Source organism: Ammospiza nelsoni, chromosome 15 (assembly GCF_027579445.1).
Source record: "Ammospiza nelsoni isolate bAmmNel1 chromosome 15, bAmmNel1.pri, whole genome shotgun sequence".
NCBI classification, from domain to species: Eukaryota; Metazoa; Chordata; class Aves; order Passeriformes; family Passerellidae; genus Ammospiza; species Ammospiza nelsoni.
This window is the reverse complement of record NC_080647.1, coordinates 8,815,475-8,840,424: the sequence shown is the minus strand read 5'-3', so window position 1 is coordinate 8,840,424 and position 24,950 is coordinate 8,815,475. Positions and strand designations below refer to the sequence as shown.

Sequence of the window (24,950 nt, the reverse complement as noted above, 5' to 3'; positions counted from 1 at the left end):
GTTTTAGAAAAGATTCTGCTGTATTTTTTCTTCATTCTGGGTGGGACCATGTTCTGCTGGGGAGATGGACTAAAATTAAACTGATGCTTTAATCTCTGTTTCAGTGACTATATAATGGCCATGAGGCCCACAGATGTCACACAGTCACCTGGAGACTCAGTGGAAGAGTGCACAGGTAAGCAGCTGTTCTCTGAATGTACACCTGATGTGGAAGATTTGTTTTCTTCAATTACTCAGGTCTGTAGTGACCTGTTTTACAGTGTTATTTTCTGGGGGCTTCTTTTGTAGTGTAAAGAAAATTCTGTGTGTCTCTGTCAGCTGTCAGTATTATGGAAAAGATGATTTAATGTGCAATACTGGAGTGACATATCCTGTTGGAGGATATTCCTTTTGATTCTGACCTGGATTTTAAAAGCAGGATGTCAGAGCCTGAAGGGCTGATTGTTGTGCCTGCACTGATGGATCCTGCAGAGGTGGGAGCTGAGCCTGTTACAAATCCTCTGTCTGTGGGAGCTGTGTCAGACCCCCAGCAGCCTCTCTCTATCTCTGCCTCTGGCCACAGGCAGACATTTGTTACTTATTCTTTAATCTGTGGCATGGTCTGATGCAAACAATGTGAGGGGATGGAATAACAGGCAAGAAAGTAAAATATCTTACTCCCTTTGCCAGTTTGAATATGAGGGATAGCATCATGTCTGAAGCATCTCTGGAGAAGTGGCTGTCACACCATTTGATTTTTCTCTCTTTTCTTTGGCTAATGTTTTGCAATAATCTTAAATGTTTGTGTTTTAAAGGTCATCTTGCTTTATCCTTTAGAAATATATTCACCACTATCAAAATATTGTCAGAAGAGATAAGCAAATGGCAGAGAGACTGTTAGTTGAACTCTGCTTGGCAGATGGATAGAGGTGAAGAAAGTGTAATGATGGATGCTCAGCACTCTCTGGTTTTTAGATTTACAATCTAGTTTGTCACACAGTCTGGTGCTATCCCAGCGATCTGGTAAGCTTGTATGGAGCCCATGCATGAAAATTTTGTGTTCAGGTTTACCAGAAGATTCAGAAAAGAGATCAAATTCTCTTCCCAGATGATGGGAAAAGCAGGACATGGCTCATGATCTGAAGTGTTGCCTCTAAATCCTCCAGGAGTATTTCTGACCCTAAATGAACATTTTAAGTAGTTAAAGGCTGCTGTGCTGTTGCCAAGGAGTTCAGGAGACACTTGGCTGGACCTGGACAAAGCAGTTTAGATCTTCTGTTTGCTTCCAAAGGTGATGAAGGATTGCCTCACCTCTCCCTCTCCATAATCAGCTCTTGATGTAAAGGCTCTGGGAGTGTGAAATCCCCACCTTCACAGTCCAGTCAATTAGACTGATTTATTGAGGTTTGCCTTGTCTGTAGTGCAGGGCTCCCAGTGCATGCTGCTCCTTCTCTGTGGCAGGAACCAAAACCTGCCAGCACTCAATGTTGGTGGTACTGAATTCTATGATTTCATTGCCTGTCTGCCAATATCTGGTATTTGTATGAAGAATCATGACACTTTCTGAGAATCTTGTCTATGGGTTGGGATTTTTTTCCAGGTGTTCTTAATGTTGAAACTATCTAGTCCTTGGATTTGAGGGTTAAAAAAAAGATAGAAAATACTTCCTGACTGCACCCTAGGAAGTCAGAGACCATAGGAGATCCCCAAATGAATGGTTTAATTTGAATATGATCACTGACCTCCCAAATCAGATGTTTCCTATGCTTTCTGCAGTTTCAATTTTTGCACTGGAAGAAGCAACCTTTTATTTTCTATCTTATTATAAGGAAAGACTACTCAAAGAGCAGAAACTCCTGAGTTAATTTTCTCTGTGCTCAGGAGGCACAATGATATAGGCAATACACATACAGTAAAAAATACAGAATTCACAGACTTTACAGATAAAAGAAAATGCTTATTCCTACTTCTTTTCTGTTACAGTTGGCTAAAACATAGCATAAGCAACTAATTTTTGGGAAGGCTTTTCCTTTTTAGGGCAGTAACCTAGAAAGGTAGTATTCTAATTTTAATGCCGTAAAACTGAAGATAAGCAACCATAAGATATCAAAAACCACCAGTGGATGAAGGGAAAATAGGCATGGTTTTCTGAGCTTGGGTTTTTGTTGTGCAATGGTTTTTCTCCCATTTAAGTATTAAGGTCCTCTTGTATTTTATTAGTCCAAGTATCACTGAGCATTCTACCAATTTATTGTTATGTTGGGCTGTTTCACAGTGCACTGAGGTGTCGGCACCTTTAGTTTAAAGGTGGCATCCTTTTATTGGTGTGCAAAACCAGAGCACAGCTGTTCCCAGCAGGGAGCAAACAAGAGCATTGTCTTTCTGTGCCCATGTCCTTTTTGCTGAGTGCTCTCTCACAGAACAGTCCCACAGCTTCCATCTGCACCCAGCACTAAGTGCCCAGCAGTTATTTGATCTTTTTTTACATAACAATATGGCCAGTGCCAGTCTCTGGAACTGCAGGGAAACTTGCTGTCTTCTCATTCATCTGAGGCAGCTGAATGTTTGCAGCTGAGCAGAGCATGGTTGAAGAGGAGTTATTGCTGGAGGGGATGTACCCCACACACCAGTAACAAATTAGAGTCTAGAGGAGGCACAGAAGTGCCTGATGTGTCTGCATCAGATCCTCTCTGTTGCACAGTGGTACAAGAGCTGTCCCATGCCGGCTGGGGATTGCTCTCTGGCAGTGTTTGGAAATCCTTTCTGCAGCCTCCATTCTACAGTCAGCACCACTTCTGATTAGACAGGTATTTGGAGCAGTACCTTGGCAATGTTTGCTTTAGTGACAAGACTCATGTCTGTTTCTCTCAAACATCCTTAGGATCACTTGCTGCTGTGTCGTGGGTTTTTGGTGTGGGCTTTTGATGTGGTTTGGTTTTTTTTAATGCTTTCCTGGTTCTCTGGAAATGCCAGCATCTAATGAAGCTCATCAATAATGCCTGCACTAGAATTCAGCTTGCTTTCTGTCTCTACAGCTGGCAGTTCACCAGTGTACATGACCAATGTATATGTCCTTGTTTCTCATTTAGATGAGAGCTTTTGAGCTGCAGAGCTCTTTGCCTGTCTCAAAGTTTGCCATTTCATTCTTGGAGTCATTGACTGTGTTAGCAGACATTGCAGAATTGATAATTTTGGGGAACTGCTTTCATTAAACTCGTTAAACTTTTGTTTTGCCTACCTAAGATAAACCAGATCAGCTTTGACAAGTTTCCTGGAAGAATACCACACACATTGTCTAGTTGTGGATAGGGAAGACAGGAATGGTCAGGATGTGTTTCCAAAGGCTCTGAGGCACACTGACAATGCTTGTTTTACTGGAGAGGCTCAGTGTGCTTGCTGACCTCTCCTCTCCTGCCAGTCCTTGCTCCATCTGCAGCATGAGGCTCATTGAGCCCTCTGGGAGTTTTAACAAACCCCAAACCCTTGGGATCAGCTCTGGGCACAGCAATAAATACAACCTGTGTGTTTTCTGTGGCTGTCTCATTAATTTATTGCCTGATAAGCAGCAGTGGAAGATAACAAGGCCTTCCACTGATAAACCCTCCCCAAGAGCAGCCACATCCCATTGTTATTGAGGGACTGCAGTGAGAGCTCCCTTTCCATGGTTTGAAAGCTGCTTTGGCCTCAGGAGCAGCCCAGGTCACTTGGGCAGCAGCTGCAGGTCTCTGGGGGCTCTGCACAGGGCTGGCAGTGTCACCAGGCATGGGGACACTGTGGCAATGTCCTCGTGTGTCCTGACACATGGTGCTGGCACTGGGCTGAGGAGCAGGGAGGAGACAGGGGGAGTGGATCTCAGTATCATTGTTTGTCTCTCAAAGTGGCCACTGTCTGCTGCAGCTGTGTGGTGGCACTTTCAGCCCAGATAAGGCCCATTGGCACAGATCCCTGCACGTACAGGGCACACGTTGAGACAGAGCATCACCAACTAAATCACTGCTGGGAGAGAAAATAATTGTCTTGAAATAATGCCCTGCTTATGAAGGAATCCTCCAGCTGTGGGCATGTGTTATGCCAACTGCTGTGAAGTATTATTTGAACAATGAAGCTGGCTCAGATAAGCAATGATGTTATTGCTCTGAGTATGTATTTAAGTCAATCACAGGGGTCTCAGTACAATAGTTTGGCCCAAACCACTCAAAGTGACCCCTCAGTGTAAGGATCAGGGACAAAATGCAGGACTTGTGTGCTGAAAGAAAATGTTGAATTATCTTCGATCCTATTAATAATGAAAGATCAGTGATGTTTCATGGTGGGGTTTTTAAATTCTTTTTGTATTTTCATTTGGACTATGGAAAATCTGAAACCGAATTAACACTTTTCCAATTGTGTTCTTAGGGCTGCTCTGTTTGGGGCTCTCATGTCCTGCAAGACAATGTCTTAATTTAAGTTTGCTTCTTTGTCCCTGGAGGAGTTGTTGATTTTATTTTGGGACAGGTGTTTAATGTGTTTATTTAATGTGGAAACAGATATTTTGGTTTTGGAGTTTATAAATTCTTTTTCCAGTTTCAATCTTTTTGCCAATGTTGAATGTCCTTTAGGTGCTGTCTCCTTAGAGCACTGAATAAAGAGTAAGCAGAACTAAACCAAACTAAGTAAAGAACATTAATATTTAAAGACATTGACAGCAATTTTTATTGAAAATACACCAGGCATGATCACTGTTCTGTTGTAGATAGATACACTCTCTATATAAAGTATATTTTTGCATAGACTGGAACCCTGGTAGGCACCACTATTGTCAGCTTAATGCCAGTGTTGCTCTAGAGGAACCAAATGTAAGAATTGAAGCTTCACCTTTCACTGGACTCCAGCACTGAATTATTTACAGAGGAGCTGACACTGAATGGGCTGCTCTGGCTTTGAGGCTTCCTCCAGGGTTTAAGAGATAACATTACCCAAGTTAAGCAATACCGCCAACTTTCCTAAATTATCTTTTTTTTCATGTTGCAGGAAAGAAAAAATCCAAATTTCAGACGTTCAAGAACTTTTTTGCCAAGAAGAAAAGGAAAGAACCTCCAGCTCCCAGGGGAGAGAGTAATTTAAAACCTTGCCAGTCCATCAGCGATGTCAGCATCGCTGTGCTCAACACTGCTGCACTTCATTCACCGGGGGAGGCTGGGTAAGCTGCCAGGGAAGGAAAATAAATAAAAGAGGACCTCTCACAGCAGTCGGATGAAAGCATGAGTTGGCCCCTTAGGAGCAGCCTCTGTCCAAATTTGTGCAAAACAAGCCCTAATGCTGATGAAGGAATCCCAGGAATTTCCTCTTTCTTTGCTAGAGCTCGAGGAGTCAGCCTGGAAAGGAGGGGAAGGGCAGGGGTAGGGTGATCCAACCTCTCAGCCCAAGGGTGCAGATAGCCCAGATTGCTTTGATTGTTTTTGGTGTTTGAAATCTGTCCGGGAGGGTCTGACCAGCAGCACCTTTACAAGAAGGGGATGGTGAAGGAGTACTGCCAGTACAGAGGAGATGTGTGGAGCTGTGTGGGTGATTTTCAGCATCAGTGATGCTCTCTGTCACGGCTGCAGCAAAGAGAAAAGTATTTCTGGTCTATTATCAGTGTGTGGTTTCCTCTTTAACTTTCTTACCTACCCCTTCAGGCACAAATAACAACTGAAGGGCCCTGGTTTTGTGTCAGTCACCCCTGCAGCATGTAAGGAGGTTTGCAAGCCTAGAGTCCCATCATTTCCTCTGGCTTGGTGGGAAGCTTGAATGTTGATACACAGGAATGAATTGAGCATTTGTAGAGGGAAATCAGTGTGGCCAGGCAATGGCTGAAACATCTGGGCTTTAGTTAGTGCATCTTTAGCTTCAGCAGAAATATACCTATACATATACATGTACAGCCTGGAATTACAGAGGAATGTGGATTTGCACATAAGAGTGTACTAAAGCTGCAGTTAATTCTATATTTAATCCTTTGGTTTTTTTTTTTAATGCTGGTGACTGCCAGAAGAAAATACAGTAATTCTCTTGCCATCACATCTGATATATATGCAGAGAGAGAGGAAAATACAGAGATCCTTTACTGACAGTCTCAAGAACAAGGAGACCTCAGCCCTTATGGGTAAAGAATTTCCCAGATGGAAAGGCAAATACATCCTAATGTACATGCATTCTTTGCAATAAATAAAATATGCCAGCTAATAGTGAACATACATTGCAGTAAATAAAAGCTACATGACTGTTTTTCTTAATGCAGTAAAATTATGCCTTGCCCATATGGAGTACCTCTCATGCTGAAAAGGACTATAAAATCAGACACAAAAGAATGGGATGGCTTCATTAATGATGAAATAAGGCAAGTGCCTTGCTTGTATGCAGAGCTGCTGTCCTGCAGACTTACAGACATTAACCATGGTGGGAGGAAGCACAAACTCTGACCTGTGCTGTGAGAGAAACAGCTCTGATTGCCTTCAACACAACAGAAACTTGCAGCAAATTTATTTTGTCCTGCTGTGAGGCTGTGTATAACTGCAGACTGACTGACTACACCTTTGGGGCAGCAGAAGGTTTAGTCCAGCAGCTAGGGGAGGTGTCTCTGGAGATGTGAAGAAGGGGGATGCAGGAGGAAAAAGAGGCATTTTTGGGGGTTTTTTATATAGTGCATTTGCTTAATGAATGTTCACAGTCTTTCTCAGCTTCTAAATAAAGAGAGAATCTATGGTTAGGCAAAGAGCCTATTTGATTTCCTTGCAGAAGAACTTTGACATACTGATCTTCTCACATCAGAATTGTGTTCCTAATCATGCTCTGTTCCCCAGAGTCAAACTTTCAGAGGCAAAGCATTGCCTGTGCAGCATCTGAGCCAAGGAATCCTTGTAATTTGTGTTTGTTAATAGTCTCATGGCCAACAATGAGAAAATATTCTATGATGCTTTCCAGTTCAAGACTGGGATGAAATCCTGGTAGAGGCTATCCTTGTTGTCTTTTGGACAAAGTAATGTACAAACTGTACCTGCCTATGCTGGTGGAACTTGGTTAATAAATTATTTGGAGCTTTCCTTGTTGTGCCACTCAAGTGCAAAAAAAATTTGCTCTACATAACTTAATAGCCCAAGCCCAATCAATCTCAGTTAATTACAACTCAGTTAACAGCTCCTGTGGGAACTCATCATTGCTTCACTGGGCTGAACAGCCAATGAGCACAGAAACAGAGCAGGAATGTCTTACCCTACACTTCAACCTGGCCATTGATGGGTCTGTAACTGTAGCCATGGACATTGTCCCATCTACATTTTTTAATACACTTAAATAATATTTAGGATATAGGTGAATGCAGCTGGTTTTATTGCTGGACATGAGAGGATTCGAGTCAAGTTTGTTAATATATCAAAGTTAAATTTTCTGCCCACATTTACAAGAAGGAAAAGAACCAATCCACCATCTCTGGCAGGTATGACACACTCCAGGCTGCAAAAGCTGTGTCCTGAATGTCTGATGTTAGCCACACTGCCACCAAAGGAGGGCAGGGAACTCCTGTTGTCCTTTCTGCACCTTTCCTGGGGTGCTTTGCGTCCACCTCACTCCTAGCACAGGACCTAATCACACTGGACTCCCTCTCTAGTCAGAAAACTGAGCTGTGTGCTCAATGCTGATGCTGAGTGCATTGCAAAGGGACATCTGCATTTGATCAAAGGTGTTCCTCCTCCCTTCCGATATAAAAGAAGCAAACAGTGACTGTCCTAAACATGCACAAATCTGAAGTGAAGCATGATGCATCCCACTCTGGCCTCTCTATCCTCCCTCTGCCCTGGTGGTGTGGGGATGTGCCCAGTGCATGACCACTCATTCCTTCCTTTCCAGGCCCAAGGGTAGCATGGGGAACAAAGCCTTGTCCCACGACAGTGTCTTCATTTTGGAGTCTGCACCAGGAAATGCGACAGGTGATGTCTTGTCTCAGGAAAACAGAGCTGGGAGAGTGAGAACTTTGCAGGTGAGAACATCACCCCCTTGTCAGCAGTGCTGCTGTTTGTCAGCTGTCTCCCAGGAAAGTCTGTTGCTTGATTCCTTTTGCTGTGTGCCTTAGGATTTTGCTGACTGAAGTGTCTAAAGCCAAATTTGCTACTTTTGGATCTACTCTGCCTCTTGGAAGCTGAATTTTTGAGCAGTCCTGGTGCTTCCAGCCTCGCCCAAGTCTCATAGTGTGTGATGTGAATCCAGTTCAGGAACTCTTGGAAACTTTCTTTATTAAGTGTGTCCTCTTCCAATGGGATTTATGTTCTTTACTTCATAGCTACTGCCTTTGGGTTAAGGCCATTTATTTATATGGTAGTGTGTCCCTTACACTGTTATTCTTTAAATATTATTTGTGTTACTCTTTTTGGCAATTCTGGCTCAGATGTTTTCACTATTCATGGTAGTGCCAATGGCTGTGTGAGTGTGTGGGATGATGGATATGTCAGGATGCTCTGACAGCTTTATTTATGTATTTGTTCTCTTGGTCTCTGCTAGCAAAAGATACCGTATTCTGCTGGGTCATTTCCTTCTTCCAAGGCAACACTGAACCCTCCTTGACAGCTCCCTTATGAACTGTTGATTATATTAATTGCATTTCACTAACTGCCCAGCTTGGAAAACTCAGATAAAAGTTTAAGTTTTTTCCAGAGACTGAATACAAATGCTTGATAAAGGAGCCAAAGGTCATTGAAATTCCTCCTTTGCTCAGTGTGAGCTTCATGTTGCAAAAGACAATTGAGTCACATGTTAAGTAATAGAAGATGCACAGTGGGACTTGTTCCTCTCTAAGGCTGCAAAACAGGCAAGGCTATTTTTTGTATAACTGAAAGAGTAGCACAAGAAAACATGTTTCTATATTGCAGAACATTGTTAGGGGGCAAAAAAGCTCTTCTCTTGCTGTTTGCAGTCCACTGTGCCCTCTCCCCATCCATCACACTGCACAGTAATGTAACACTGCCAGCATTATTTTGGTAGCTCTGACAGACAGGCTTTTTCTGTGAGCTTGACTCTTGTCAGAATAAAAGCCAAGCACTAATAGAAGCAGATACTTTCTTAGCAATGTAAATTAACTTCTACCACTAGAAGACAGAATGCAAATTCAGTTTCCCCCCTACACTTTGCTGTCTGCGTGTAATAAATTTAATAAATCTAAGACAGGAAGTTGTGAAAAGAGACCAAAGCAAAATTGACTTTCTGTTTTTTCCTTCCCATTAAGTGCACACTTATGTTGTATGCCTTATGTTGCCCATATATCACAGTATTGCAATATATTGCTCATAAATTGCAAAAGGAAACTGTTTGAAAGGGGGATTGGTGTTCTAGATATTGCGCTACCCTGTGTGGCAGCTAGATCTATAGGAATTGCATTGTAAATGAACCTTGCTGAATAAGAGTTGCAGCTTTTTAGGTCTATTTTAAAGAGGTTTAAATGACTGCATAGATTGCAGGAAAACACAAAACTAGGCTTACAATTACCCAATATGGTTTAATAAGCAAAGAAACAGAAAAAATGAGTCTGCATGTTTATCTTGGGAATATTCTGCTGAGATGTTTTCAGTTGAAGGAAAAAAGTTTGTGTTCAGACCTTGTTTTTATTCCAGCTTTGTCACAGCTGACAGACTTAGGCCAAGAATTTTAGTGATGGTGTTTCCTGAGATCTGATTATTTTCAGTTTGAGGGAACATCTGCCTGCTCCTGAGTTTGCAGACTTTGTTGTATTTTTCTAGGGTCAGGGCTGGCCAGAGCATTCTTTTGTGAATCCTGGAAAAGAATCCCCACTCTCCTTTACAAACAAAGTTGTTCCTGGCTGCTGTTACCATTCCTGCTGTAGACCAGGATGTGGTGGTGGGGGAAATTAACAAGTAATTTATTAGGGTGGACCAGAAATGAAATTAATTTGATATTGTATAAAAATTGTGACTCAGCTACTTGTGTGGGAGAAGGTTGTAACAAGCTCTCAGATTTGGAAGGGCTTTGTGAGGGAAAGGTGACTACATAAACCTGGGATTGGGAATGTTGACTGGCAATACTTTGTTATACTTAGTCACATAAATACCTAGATTAATGTGACTAAATAATTAAATCCGGAATTTGAAAGTTTTTAATTTAAATGGAGTTAATCTGTAGTAAATTTTCTGGAATGGTGAAATCCCTGTCTCCTTTTGCTAAATTACTAAATAAAACTGATTTTACTTTTAATTTTATGCCAACACCAGTTTTAATGATGGGTCCTTGATGAATGTAGCTGGATAAAATGTTATTAATGGCTCTTTTCTATAAATGGTCTGTTTCTTCAAGTTTTTCTGTTAACTAAAGGATTCTGCATATCTTTTAGTTATGCATCTGGCTTACAATGTCCAGAACATCTTTAAATTACATCATTTAAAGTTTATATTCTGTATTTCAACCACAGCTTCAGCTTCAGCAGAATGTCAAACTTGGATCACCTCCTCTTGTTATAACTGGGAAAAAACTGGAAGATGCAGGTGCTGTTTCTGAAGATGATGGTTTACCTAGGAGCCCTCCTGAAATTTCAACCCTTCATGGAGTCCTGACAGATTCGCCAAACAAGGTACAATTGACCATCCATACAGAAAAGAGAGAATCTGCCTAGAGAAGGGGAAAACCATTTTGTTTGTTTGTACATGATGGTACAGATCAGTTAGAACCAGAAGAAACAACCACATGGATTGTGGGCTTTTCACTCTGAGGTGTACCTAGAAATTGATCCACAAATACCTTTTCTGTGCACAATTTTCCATGCTTTTATGTAGACCAGAACTCTGACCTCTATCATTAGCAAATGTGTGATTTCAGATTTCAGTGAACTTGTGAGAATTTGTAAATCTGATGATTTTAAAACAACAACTTTATAAAATGTACTGCCTCCTGTGGTCAGCCTTCCTGGTGTATCTCAATGCGGGAAATCTCCCCTGCTTTATGTTTGATGCCAATGAAGAAATTAAACCCACTGTGTAAGGCAGGGACCCAGTGACCCTTCCTTTATTTTTCCTCTTGTGTTTTCTCATAATTAGCACTGGATATCCAGCTCAAGATAATTCAGTGTGACACTTCCCCTGACTTACCCTCTTCCTCCTTTTATCCCACAGTCCTCCAACCCTGTTCAGCGTCATAGCTCTTTGAGTTTAGGAGGGACAGACAGTGAAGATGAACAGGTAAATAGCTCCTTTTCCTGATCATAAACTTCCCTGAGATGGCATATGTGGAGTCTGTATGGAGCCAGTACAGTAATTTTATTTTTCAAATTTATTCTGGGTACAGTGTACCCTAGGAAACATTTCTTTAAGAGTCCAGAGCGAGGGAAATTATATTTAAAATGTACCTCTCAGGGTTTTCAATAAGAAATAAAGACAGGCAGAAATCTATTGGTAAGTGGGTTGTGTGAACAGCACAGAGGCAGCTCTGTGACAGTACAAATCTATAAAGTTACACAAAACATTGGACCAGGCAAAGCTCTTCAATTCTGCTCCCGTATCCCAGGGCCCCCATATCAAATAATCACATCTTCCCATCAGCAGTGGCTGTGAGCAATGCCCTCCATCTCTCTTATCATGGGAAATGATTGCAGGACCAGCCTTTCCTGATGGCAGGTATTCCACAGGAAAGGGTGGGTTTTAATTTGAAATTTTCTTTGGATGATAAATGACCATGAGAAGCAGCAGGTTCTGCTCTCAGAACAACACAGTCCTTGACCAGATTGGAAAAATTTGCAGAGGTCATATATTTTTTGATGTACCTTGACAGTTTTTGTCGATGAGATGTGAAGATGTTTTCATGATCTTTAAAACTCCATCAGCACATGTGTTTGAAATGCTGTGTTACATCCTAAGCTTAAACAAATCTAAACTACAAATGCCAGGCACAGTGCAATGGCTGAGTGTCACCCAGCTTTGTGAATGAATCTTCTTTGGCATTTTACAAGTGTTCCAGAAAGTTTGGTCTTTCAAAACAGCAGCAAAACCACTGAAACTTCACGTTTAGGGGGCTTTAGTACAAACATTTCTGTAAACCCTTTATTTTGATTGCACAATCTAAGCTTATTGCTGTTCAGTTCCCCAGAGCAGCATTGCTGTGAGGATGAGATCCACAGCACTGTCTGGAGGATGGTTCTGATATTCTGAAAAGCATTTGATTTTCCTGAAAGTTGGTATTGAAAGACAAAAGTGGCTATGGCAGCTTTCTTAGAGACAATGAGGAGCAGGCATCCGTGCTATTTCTGTGGCTTTTAAATAATGGATTTGTGCGGCGGGTCGCGTTACTGGCATGAAGAGGCAGCTGTACAAACGGCAGCAGTGTCTCCTGCTGGTGTGTGCACAAACTGCAAAGGTTTTTGCAGATGGGACCTGGGGTGGGGACGGGCTGGGGCTCTCCCTGTGGCAGAGACAGCGATTTTCCTTCTGTGCTGTGTGTTCAGCTGAACTCACAGAACCCAGTGATCTCTCTGCACAGATGACTTTAGGCATGCATTTTAAAACGAGGATTTATGCCCGAAACTATGGCCATTTCAAGCTTCTGAAATGGAATGAGCTAACAAAGGAAATGTTCCAGAGATGTGGGAAGTAAAGCAAAATATACAGAGCATTGTATTGCAAATCAAAGGTGACTCTGACAAAGGGGAGAGAATGATGAGGAGGACTCCAAAGATATCAGAAGGCTAATTAATTACTTTATTATACTATATTATTCTATACATCTAAAACTGATTCTGCCAAGGACTCAGCCCTGCACACACTGCACAGAATCTCGTGGCTGTCAGTGACATTCCCAACACACACACACACACACACACCTGGCCCTGATACCTGATACCAAACACCATCACTGTGGATGAACAATCTCCAGGTTGCATTCTACTTTGGCACAAACACAGGCACAGCAAATGAAATAAGAATTGTCTTTTCTTTCTTTGAGGTTCCGAGAAGGTGAATCTCAGAAATCCTTGGGAAGAATTGCGCCTTGCTTTTCTCTGTGAAGGGAAATGTGGCAACAGCATTGTATTTCTGTGTTACAGATCCCTTCTGGGGCTTCCTCCAGGCCCATCAGTCCTTCATCCTCTGGCACCCAGGGCATCTCCGTGTCAGGAGGCAGCAGCTCCCTCCCTGTGGATTTCACCAGCCCTGCCAGTCCCCTGGGCTGCCTGGACACGTCTGCAGCCAGGCACAGGATTGCCATCAACCCGCGCAGGCAGAGGGGCTTCACCAGCAAGCACCTGCTGCCCCTCCAGGTGGGTGTTTGCTGCCAAAGAATCACTGGGCAGAAGGAAATTAGTGTGAGTTTTTAATTATTATTTTAAATATTTTAATTTCTTTTTCTTTCCTATCCACGTTCCTTTACTTTTCCATTGGAAGAAATGAAAACACCTCTTTTGCACCAACCAACCAACCAACCAATCAACCAACCAAAAAAGACTCTGAAAATTTAAATATTATGAAAACTGAAAAAAACCACAGTTTTTGGTTTTCATTATTTAGCCAAAAATTGTGGGCTAAGCTTCATTTGTAAAAAGACTTCTGGTGTTTGAAAAGCTGAATGTCAGTTTTATAGGGGCCTAAGTCTAGTTTTACAAATCTAGTTCTTAAGTAGAATAGTTCATTACCCACAGTGTTGGTAAATTACAGGAGGGAGGCTTTGTTTCTGTGATTTGAGTATTCATAGAAATGCATGTGTATAAACTGCCATTTTTGTGCATAATTCTTTAATTACAGCATCTTCACTTCTTTAGGTGAAACAGCTGGAAAATGAAACTTGTCTTCTTGCAACACCAGGAAGGAAGGGAAATTCAACAGAATTACTTGAGAGTGGCAAACATAAAAGTGATGGGGAAGGTAATGAAGACACAGGTATTGCTGCTTTGGGTGCTTGAACTCTTCTGTATAGCACTGACAGGACCTGTTTGAATTGTTAGTCCTTCCAAACTAGGCATCTTTTGGTTCTATAACATAAAACCAATCCTGGCTGCTGAATTGTTGTGATGGAAAAAGTCAAGTACACTCAACAAAGTGATGCTGAAGTGGTGAACTTTGAGGGCAGCATTAAAAAAAGAGCTGAAAGCATCATGTCCAAAAGCACATGTCCTACACAGCTGGCTGGACCTCAGTGTGTGAAACTGAGTTCCTTGACACTCAGAAAAACCTTAACCACAGCATTATATGTTGTGTGTGTCAGGTGACTTTGATTGGCTTCTGTTTACTGGATCTTCCTTTGCCACTCACCCAGAGAGAATTCTCCCAGTCATTGTAGGTGGCTTTTCTAGGCACACACATGCAGAAATGTCTAGAGAAATCTGGCTGGTAGTCTTACAGCTAAGGGTATGCACAGGAAACAGCTAAACAGCAACTAATGTGTACACCTGAAACGGACAGCAACTTTCAGTCACTCCCTGGATTAGGTGTGTTCAAACTGAAACTTTATTAATCCCTCACTTGGAGAGCCCATTTCTGAACAGGCTCTGAACCAGTTTGTTTATCAGTCAGCAGTGCCCAGACATGGGGCATTCCTGTTAAAGGACTGCACTATCTGCAATGCATACAGATGGTGTCTGGATTGTCACCTTTTCCTCTGTTTAATGCAGGATTACCAGCCCAGGTGGGACCCTGTGCAAAGGGAGGTGGTTTTAAGGAGACACCAGGTGTGAAATCCCCCACTGATGCTGCCCCTGACTCCTGTGATCCCACACCTGTGGCAGAAGACCCCTGTGCTTTGCTGCAGGAGCATGGGAGCCTTACTGGTGTGCGCCATCCCTGCAAAGGAGCCACACTCCTCCTGAGGCCTGAGCCTTCTCCTGTGAACCTACAAGGACACCATGGTGCAGGAGTGATGTGCTCTGCAGATGGGTCTGCTCATGAATCAAAAACACATCCTCAAAGTACCAGTGCTGAAGCCCCTGCACTTCCAGAGCTGCAGCAGCTTGAAGGAGAAGCTGCTGTGTCTCCAGACATACCCACAGCTGACTCGTTCAGCCTTGGTGTGGAAACATCTGGCATGGGTGTATTGCCAGGTGTTGCACCAAGTTCCTCAGTAAATTCTCTGGATTCAAACATTAATGCCCAGGAAAAGGGGGATCCCCTGTTCAGTGGCAAAGAAGAATTCTGCTTTGGTACTGCTGGGAATCATTCCAGCCATGCTGTCTCAGATGCTCCACAAGCTGCAGTAGCTGACACGGAGTCTTGTTCTGACATCAAGAAAGGGGCTGATTTGAGGTCTGAAAAGAGTTCAGTAGCAAAAAATGACAAAGAAACTTGTGAAATTATGGAATTTCAGTTATCCAAGGACAGTGTAGAAAAAAAAATAGACCCTGCTGCATCTGTCTCAGAAGCAGTTTGTGTGGTACCTTGCAGTAAATTGGAAGTATGTTCTAAAGCAGAAATGGTTCCTGCTTCAAAGGGTAACCAAGGCAGTCAACAGGGCAACACATCTTGCATTTCTGGAAAACTTTCCATTGGGTGTCTTGCCTCTTCAAGTTTGGCTGGCTTGAAGAGTAATATATCTTCTGATGCTGAGAGTAAGGAGCACCAGGTAAGCACTGCAGCTTCTCACAGAAAAGCAGCAGAACGCAGCCAATCATCAGATGAAAATGTAAAAACTCCACTGAAGACTGCTTCTGCTAGACCAGTCAGATTCACCATTGCACCAGCATGGCAAAGGTCTCTCTCAGGGGGTTCAAACTCAAAGGAAGATTCTTATTCCAGAAGTTCTCCAACATCCCCTATAAGACCAGAGTTCTTTGAAGGAATGACAAAAGAGCCCTCATGTTTTGATGCAGCTCTGCAGGAATCAGCAAAAACCAACTCAGAGAGATTTGATCGAGATTGTAAGGACAGAGATCTGCACTTGAATTCTTTCATGGAGTGGGCTGACCACGAAACACAGAACTTTGAGAGCCCATTTGGGGTCAGACTAAGAAGAACATCATCTTTACTGAAATACCAGAACGAAAGCCGTGTCAAGCCCCTGAAGCTGCTCCCTCCAGCTGCTCCAGCTGCTGCTTCTGCTTCAGTCAAGGAGGATCAGAAACTGATGGGCACTGGGAAGCCTCCTCCAAGCCTTCCTGTCCATACAAAATCAGTTGTTAAAAAACCAGATCTCCTAGAAGACAAAAATCCTGCCAAGGCAAGATCAGAAGAAGTGGCAAAGAAGCAAAATGGTTATAAACCTTCAGGTATTTATGCTGTCTTTGTATCCAAACATTGTGGAAAACAGTGGTCATATAAAGAGCCTTGGCAGAGCAGCACAAAAAAAAAAAATTAAAAATCTTCTTGGCTAAGAACCAAATTCAGCCTTGAGTTCATCACCACTATAATTTAATTGGCTTGATGATTTGGCCAGTCAAGAGAATTCTTGGCTTATCTTAATGAAGGGTGTGTTCCAGCAAGAAGAACAACAGAATAATGGCTTAAATGCCTCTGAAACATTTCTGGTATGAGGTATTTGTACATATAGTTGGAGTTTCAACACAGATTTTTAAAACTTGCTGCAGTTTTAGTTAAAAATTCAGACTGCAGCTGCTCAAACCTTAACTAGGAGTTGCATTAGGTGAGATTATTTTTTAAACAATAATTTAATTTAAAATATGTAAAAAGTGACAAGGAAGCCTGTATTTTACTGCCTACATGAAAAAATCATTACTGTAGTACTCATTTAATCTGCAATGGAAGGATGTAGTTTCAAAGGCAAACTCCAGTTCACAGTGATCTCAGTGGGACATCTGCCATAGACTTAGACAGAAGCACTGTTGAGTCCAACACTGGAGAATAAACAGAAATAACAGTTATTGCCAAGGACAAAATCATCAGGGAAGGTAATTTTATCTCCATCATGTGCAAAGGGTGTTACAGATGCTGAAGGATTTAAAATGTGAAGCACTAACTTTAGACTGACTTGACCTAAATCTCTTATTTACTTCAAAAATGCTTCTTTTGTAGAAAAAGTCTCTCCATATTTGGAAACTGCTTCCTCTGAACCAGCTTGGGTCTCCATGGCAAAGCTGAAACGAAAGGGTTTCCAGGACCACCCTCTTGCCAAAGAACATAAAGACAAAACTTTGGCCAAAGTGGATCAAGGGGAGGTAGGGTACCAAGTAATGCTGCATGGGTGTGAATCCTGCCCCAGGCCACCTGGGTACTTCTGCAAACTGTTCAGTATTGTCTCCATGGGAGGTGTGTTGTGAGCATTATCCAAAGAAAGCTTTGCAGGCCTGGCCTCTAAAACCCTGAGACAGAAAAGTGACGCAAGGGAGGAAATGCCTGGGACAGCACTGTCACAGGGATTCATTTCACAGCTGGATTTTCCTATATGTTCTTTTCCTATATGTTCCTTTCCACTGCTCAAACCTGAACATTTCAGAGCTTTCTGATTGCCCAGAGCATGTTTATGTGGCTGCTCTGAGTTGCATTTACTTCCTCACTGCCTTCTCCCTCCCTCCTCCAGGATGTTCCCAGCCATCCTTGCCTGGCCTTTGCTGCATTTCCACAGGCAGGTTTGAGAGTTGCCAGGGTGAGCTTTAGGAGTGCCCATGGCTGGCAGTCAGCTGCATTTCTTTCTTTTCTTTTCTTCTCTCCTCACTCTGCAGCCAGGGCTCTGTGCTGGTGCGAACACTCTGAAGAAGAGGATGCCTCCCAGCTCTCAGGACAAGAAAACACAAAGAAAGACTGGTGTGTCTGCAGCAGCAGGTATTTTCTTTCTTTATGTAGGGCTACAGGTTGCTCACCACTCACTACCAGTGAGTGGTGTGGGTGGCAGGGATGGGGGAAGAGAGACACCATTTTTATAATCAGCACACTTTATGTAAGACCTATTCAGACCATGGTTTTTGTGTAAGTCAACATAATGGCTTGTTTGCTCAGCAGAGAGAGCAAGTGAGGAACTCTTATCTCAACTGCCAGTTCATGAAATGGCACATAAACAGTCTGGTGATTTATTACTGGCCAAGATCAGTACTAAAGAATAGAAGCTGAAGTTGGAGAGTGTCCAGAAGAGAGCAGCAAAAAAGGTCAGGTCTTCTAGATCTCCAGTCAGCCAGGAAATGCTGATAGGAGTGGAGTTGTTTAGTCTAGAAAAGACAACTAAATTTTCTGCAGAGGACAAGACTGGTTTTTATGGACAGCATGAACTTAAAATGCACCAGGGGATGTTTAGCTTAGATGTTAGGAAATTCTTTCTAACAATAAGAGCTGTGAGGTGCAGAAGAGCGTGGCTTGCATATGGAGAGTGTGCAGTTTCCAAGGCAGGATGTGCAGGATAGATAAACATGTATCAAGAATAATTTGATAAACATGTATCAAGGATAATTTATGTAGAGTGAGCTTCACCCTCAGGTGAGCACAGAGGCTGGAGGGCCCCTCTCTTGAGCACTTAGCTCTGTTTCTCTGCATTAAAGATGCAGGGGGAGAGTGTGACTCACTTGGTGACTCACATTGCCTCTTCCAAGGCTCTGCTGGGCTGCAGCTTCTCCCTCCCTGCTCACCAGGGCGGTGCCAAGCCTCAGCAGCACGCTCCAGCTAGACACAGAGAAGCCAGTCCTTCAGCTCTAAAAGCACGTTGTGCTAGCTGAGAGCTATTGATTGCAGATACTCCCTGAGTAGGGAATAAATGCACCCCGTGCCAGACCTGTGGCTTTCCCATTGCAGATTTCATCATCAGATTGCAGCTGACACAGTGAGAGATGCTGTGTGGAAAGAGCCCATGCACTGCCCCCTTTCCTTCCCTGTGTGATCCAGCAGGACCCAGGGTTGTTGTACTGGAGATATTTGGCAGTACCTCTGTGCTACTACCTGTAGTAGTTATTGCTAGAGCTGTTAGCCATTTCTGAACCTGCAGGCTCTACAAAATTAGCTTTCTCCCTTACCGCAGCAGGTGACTGGCTCAGGGTGTTTGCACCAACACAGAAGCTCTGATGTTGGTTGCAGCTAATTTTGTGAGTGTGTATGTGTGATTAAAATACCACACCTTCTAAAAAGGGTTCTGCTTGTCTTATGGTTTTAGGTGCAAAATGAGGGAACATAAACAGGCTGATTTCTGCTCAGATGAGGTCTTCCTTTGAAAGGCTGACTGGATTTCTGTATATTGCATCATCCTAACCTTGGAAGCCCAGCAGCCTTTGGTGAAAATTCAGAACTTCACAAATTTCTCTGCTACTTGTTTACTAGAACTTGCAGTCTTTGTTGTGCTTACAGCAGAATTAAAAATTCTCTGATTTGGTTCCCATTAGCCCAACCAGGAGTTTGAAAGTGCTGGTGGTGGAAATGATGTAGAGTTAATATCTAGAGGAGTTATTTATTTGGATTGTTGTGTTTATTACAACAAAGGTTTTCTCCCAAAATGGGGAAATTATTTTCAAAATCAAAATTCCAGTAACAGTTGAATTCCTACCTCATCTTAGATCAATCTGAAAATGTCTTGTGTATGTAGAGCTGCAGCCTGTTTAATGGACCTCCAGTATTAAGTATAGTTTACCTCCTGCAAGAACTATCAACCAGCCAGAACTTTTAAAAACCAGAGACCTCCTGAGTGAAAATGGGAACTACTTTGGCTCTACTCATGGAGTGTGACTAATGGAGCTGATGGATATTTTCCATTGATTTCAGTGCAAGCAAGATCAAGCTTCTTTTACTTAGCATGGCTTTGACATTAATTTTGAAAAATTTCAAACAAAATGAATGGAGCAGAGCTAGATAGGAACTCAAAGCCATCAAAGGAGCATTATCTGTGTTCCTTCATCCTTTGTGAGGATGACAGGCTTCTGTTAGGCTGCATCAAGAGGAACACCTAGTACCATCCAAATCCTACTATCATGGCTTACAAGTGGAAGTACATAAAGCAATGGTTTGATTCCTACCTGGTATTCAATAATATTGCTGGAGCAATATTTGTGTTGGCAGTGAACATTAAAAGAAATCTTTAAGAAGTCTTCTCAGTATTGGAAAACATAAACTTTTAACTCCACAGCAAGCCTGGGGTAATTCTTATCCTGCAGCTATTTTGTTTCTGTTTTCCTGCATACTCAGAACTCTTATTCCTAGATTTTCCTGCTCTCACAGAGCATAATTAGCCTGTGAAACTCCTTGCTGTGCACTTTATTAGAAATCAAGGGTTTGAAAAGTTAGGAGATTAATTAACCAAGAATCTGAGTTAGACAAATAACTGGGGTTATAGTCTTCACATGCTTGAACAATTTTGAAAAATGTCCTTCATTTATCTGGGTTTAGACACTTGCTGTTTGGACTGAGGAGATGATTTTTTTATGGGCACATTGCTCACTGTTTAGTATCAATTTTCCTGTTGCAAGAGCTGGTCCTCACCATTGCTGTAGCTGGACCAGAGAGTGCCAGCAACAGCCAATTAATAATTCCTTTGCCTTCTTGGTGAGTCACAAGCATTTTGGGCTGTAAAACAGTTTTGAGAGAAGAAAATATTATTGGCAGAAATTGATTTTTTAACTCTCAAGATTTCTGATGAGTGATGTGTGTCTTCTCATGGGCAGGTAAATTTGGACCAATGTCTCAGGAAGCTTCTGTGGTTCCTGCTGTTGGAAAGGAAGCCAGGCACTCCCCTAACCTGCCAATGACACCCTGCAGTCCTGCTGAACCTCCCTGGCTGTCCCTGGCCAAGAAGAAAGCCAAAGCATGGAGTGAAATGCCCCAGATTGTACAATAGCAAATGACAGGACCATCCTTTGCATTGCCAATAGCTGTGTTAACTCCACTTAATCCCTTCTCTACTGTGACCATTTTTTTTTCTTTTGAGAAATAAGAGCCTTAAAACTTTTGATCAGACTGTTGTATACAAAGACATAATGAAGAAATGCCACTGTGGGCTTAATCTGATGTATTAGGAAGCTGAGCATTTCCTACTACCAGACACTAGGAAAATTTGATTCATTTTTATATGCTTCCACATCTGATGGTGATGTTCTGAAAAGACACGCTTCAGGCTTTTGGAACATTTCTCTAGCACAATATGTTTTTAAAGTTTCTTTTAAAGAAACTTGTTCTTTTAAAAAGACTGTACAGTGTTTTGTAGGGTTTGGCTTTGAGCTAAGAAATTAAGGTATGCTTTAAAATATTCCCAGTGCTGGGCACTGACGCACTGTGAGTCATGGACACTGATGTCATCACAGCTCCTTCTCTGGGGCTCTATGCTGGGCAGCCTGACTCTGCTTCAGGTTCTTAATGATCTCTTTTGTGATAGCTGTGAGGTCTAAACACATCTGAGCTGGAGTGGTTCTGGCTTTTGTGTGATTTGAAGTCTCAGTGCTGTTGGTCCTGTGCTTGCTCACAGATACCCCCTGGAATGGCCCAGAGCTGCACACTCCATTCTCTGCCATGCACTGGAAAACCACCACACTGTAGCATGTGTCTGCTTTTAGTTGTACCTTTAGAAATCTGGGCAAATTAAACATTCTACTAAAAAGAATTTCTTCCTTTCTTTAATTATGGCAAATAGTGATTTTTTTGTGAGATTCCTCAGCCAATTTTCTCTCTTAAAGAGTGTGGTAGGGGGAGAATTTGCTCCTTAGAAAGTGGCATCTTCTTTTCAAGAAATGCCCCCCTCCATGTTCATAAGGATGTATATTTAGTCAATTGTATGTGATGTTAGTCATAAAAGGGGCATCTGCTTTCCTTCTTGTCTCATCAGCCTTTACCATTAACTCAACATCAGTCTGAGAACGTGCAGCTGGAACAGATTATCCTCTCAGGGCCTGGCCTTGCAGTCACTCAAACTCACAAAAGTTTTGCTATTGACTTTGAAGGATGCAGACATTTGAAAAATAAGCTCTGTGAAATGATGTTGGTGGCATAAGAGACAGTGGCACTTACTGGTGCTTCCAGTTCTTGCAGAATTGCACGTTTATGTAGTTTTTGTTTACAGTCAGTGCAAACTTTGAAAGCTGATTGACTGTTTTTAGCTGGAAAGTTGGTCAGAATTTTTAAAGGAAAATATGATCTATGATAGGATTAACTGCAAACCAAAGAAAATTGGTTTCAGATCAGCTCAAGCAAGACTTTAATCTTCCATTTTGGGCCTGAATTTAACATGTAGTTTTTGCAATTTGAAAACAGTATTAACTAGGAGCTAGACTGTGATTTTTTTTTTATAAAGGTGAAAACTTACTTCCCCAGGAAGGCTCAGAATCCATAGATACTATTTATTCTGGACTAACACCAGAAAGAATAGGAGTTTCACTTGATAAGGAAACAAGGAGTGCTTGGTAATTAATGCCTATTTTGTAACTTCTTTCTCTCTGCTTTAGGAAGCAAATATTTCCTTACAAAGAACTGAAACTTTTGTATTGCTCTGAAACTTTTGAGTGTAATGTAAAATAATTTACTCAGCTATGATTCCTGGAGTTCTGTACAGTTGTCATCCCACCACAAGTTACTGACCCTGTGTAAAACACAGGCCTTTCTATATTTAGGGAACTCTCTTCTCATTCTGTTAATGTGGATTGTGATTCTTCACCCAAAGCACTGCAATGGATTCTATAATCTCTCTTTCCCTGTGTTTCCTTTTGATCTTAATATTGTTCCTGTCTTTTATGTTTGGTATGTATATATGTTTTTGTAATCCTTGAAGGAACCCCTTTTTTATTCCATCCCCCTATTCGGTTTACTATTAAATGCTGTTGCCAGTGATGATGATATCATTTCTGGGAAGAGGGATGGATGGCCCTCGTTCATTCAGGAAGAAATAAAACCAGGTCTTTGGTCAATATTGACTCTGTACATGATAAACTGCATAGATTTTGTTTTGGGGTCATTTTGTGTGACTTAAGACTTATCAGCACAGCTGGTCAGACTAAAGAACTTTTCTAAATCTAAGTTCACAACATCATGAGAGTGCTGATGGCTCTCCTGTTGCCCTGGAGTTACTGCTCCTTTGTGAAAGGCTGGTTTGAGGGTTGGGCATAGGAAGCCTTGAAAATACTTGTTTGTGTGTGTTCAAAGAAGCTGCTCTAGGAGATTTTTGGAGTGCTTTAACGAAGAAGGAAAACACTAGAGAATCGTGTGATGTATATCTGAAATTCACTTGCATTCTGCATTTCTGCAGTTAATGTTTTCAAATATCTCTGCAACTAAGAGAACAAAAAGCATGTAGAGAAAGCATCAAAACTGAGTCTCATGTAATCACAGCAGGTTAGAAAATGGGAATATTAGATAAATGTTGAAAGATCAGTGATTTATTGTTGCATTTGCAGAAGTTGACAACTCTATTAGCATGGTTTTGATTTCTTGTTCTAGTGCAGTTTTTAGGGGTTCAGTGAGTAAAAATAAGTAATATAATAAGCTCATTTTGGGGTGATTTTTTTCTGGACACAGTCACTGTGTTTGAAAATAAGCTGTGTTGAAGTGCAGGGTTGCAGAATGTCGCTGTGAGGTTCTGTGCCTCAGAGTCTGTAGTGCAGGGTGCAGGAAGCTGTCTCTGCATCCCCTGTGCCTGCAGCCCGGCTCTGTGTGACAGCAGAGGGTGCTGGTGCCATCCCTGAGCAGCGCAGGGGGATTTCAGGGGATGTTTGCACTCTCACAATGAGAGGAAAGCACAAACACCAGCTTTCTCATGTAGGAATTTGGATAGAGCCCCCATATGTATTATGTTATGTCTTCTTAAGGGCTCTTGTCTAAAATAAAAGATGTAATTTATTTTGAAGTATTACAGTGAAACTCTCAGCTCAGAAAAGCTGCAGTTCCTGAGTGGTGCCACCTGCTCTCCTAAGTGCTTTCCAGATCAATACAGGAAGGATTTTAGCCAGGCTAATATCTGTGAGGGTGCCTTGTCCTTTAGAGCTGTTCCTGGAAGAGGATACATCTGAAGGGTACAGGTAATGAGAGCTGGGATTAGCAGCCTAATAAAAAAGGCAAACCTTTCTCTTTGTCTTTTCCTCCAATGTTTGATAGTTTACCTACAATTTTCTTAGAGATTTATCCTAGTTATAAGATTTGACAAATTTGTCACATCAGTCATCACCAAAATATTAGTAATGATGAGGTGGAACCTCTTGGGGAATCTGAGCATCTGTTTAAGATTCTGACCTTGATTTGCTTGCTATACTATAGAATTCTGTCTCCTCTATGCTGTCAGGAAATATTGCACCCAAAGTATCAATATTTGTTGCAGGCTACAGCCTGGGATGGTTCTTGGTGCAGAAGTTCACTGAAACCTCTGTTTGTCATTGGAAGCAGCTTTTTATGTCTTTTATGGAGGTAGGCAGATTAAATAAACTGTAATTCTTGTTTAGGAGCACAAACCCATTCATTTGCCCAGAACACAAAGGTTACTCAGGTATTTCCAGCTGGGTGGTTGAAGGGCCATGGCTCGATGGGGAGTGAAAGTTCAGCTGGAGAAATGAAAGGCTGAGAATGGGAAGCTGCAGTTGAAATCACCCTTCCATTGTGGGATTGATCTCAGGCCAAGGAAGGGCACTGAAAGGAATCTTTAAATAGTGATTTTTCCTGCATTTCCCCCTGCATGTAAGGGATACCAGAGTTCATTGCTTTGAACCACGTTGAGCAGGTGAGCACCATGACTGCACTGCAAATCAAAACCTGTTGTGAGCTGCTGATCAAGTCCACACAGAGCAGCACTTTAAAGGGAATTGCTGTATGATCTGTGCATTAGAAATGCAACTTCTCAGGAGTGAGCTAAGCCAAACATTAGCAGCTTCCTCTGACTTTAGGGGCAGATTATTGACTATGGAAAATGTGAGATGCTATTTTTATTCTCATTGTGCTAGGATTGATTTAAAAAGAAGCTATTTTAATAGCTGTTTATTTTTTAGAGGCAGTTCAAAGAAGAAGAATCTAGAGGCAGATTATCTAAACAGGATTATTAACTGTCAAGTCTTGGACTGATCTGTAAGCCGAGTTAGTCACTAAACAACAAACAGGTATGGAAATGGGTGAAGCATGGTGTATTTAATTTATATAATTTTGTATGATGTA

General features: G+C 42.0%; 1 protein-coding gene across 2 annotated transcripts in view; it reads left to right on the top strand.

The window, feature by feature from the left end:
* Window positions 1-22,745, top strand: part of KIAA1210 (KIAA1210 ortholog) — a 38,219-nt gene extending 15,474 nt beyond the window's left edge. Inside the window, exons 2-12 of one of the 2 annotated variants that reach the window (XM_059483235.1) lie at window positions 105-175; window positions 4,990-5,158; window positions 7,843-7,972; window positions 10,409-10,567; window positions 11,106-11,171; window positions 13,028-13,240; window positions 13,739-13,841; window positions 14,588-16,174; window positions 16,938-17,080; window positions 17,585-17,684; window positions 20,495-22,745. In XM_059483235.1, coding sequence (XP_059339218.1) covers window positions 105-175; window positions 4,990-5,158; window positions 7,843-7,972; window positions 10,409-10,567; window positions 11,106-11,171; window positions 13,028-13,240; window positions 13,739-13,841; window positions 14,588-16,174; window positions 16,938-17,080; window positions 17,585-17,684; window positions 20,495-20,667 — 2,914 coding nt within the window. In that variant the 3' untranslated portion in view covers window positions 20,668-22,745. Of the gene's footprint in view, window positions 1-104; window positions 176-4,989; window positions 5,159-7,842; window positions 7,973-10,408; window positions 10,568-11,105; window positions 11,172-13,027; window positions 13,241-13,738; window positions 13,857-14,587; window positions 16,175-16,937; window positions 17,081-17,584; window positions 17,685-20,494 lie in introns of both variants that reach the window. The other variant, XM_059483234.1, reaches the window with a different exon arrangement.
* Window positions 22,746-24,950: the final 2,205 nt, after the last annotated feature.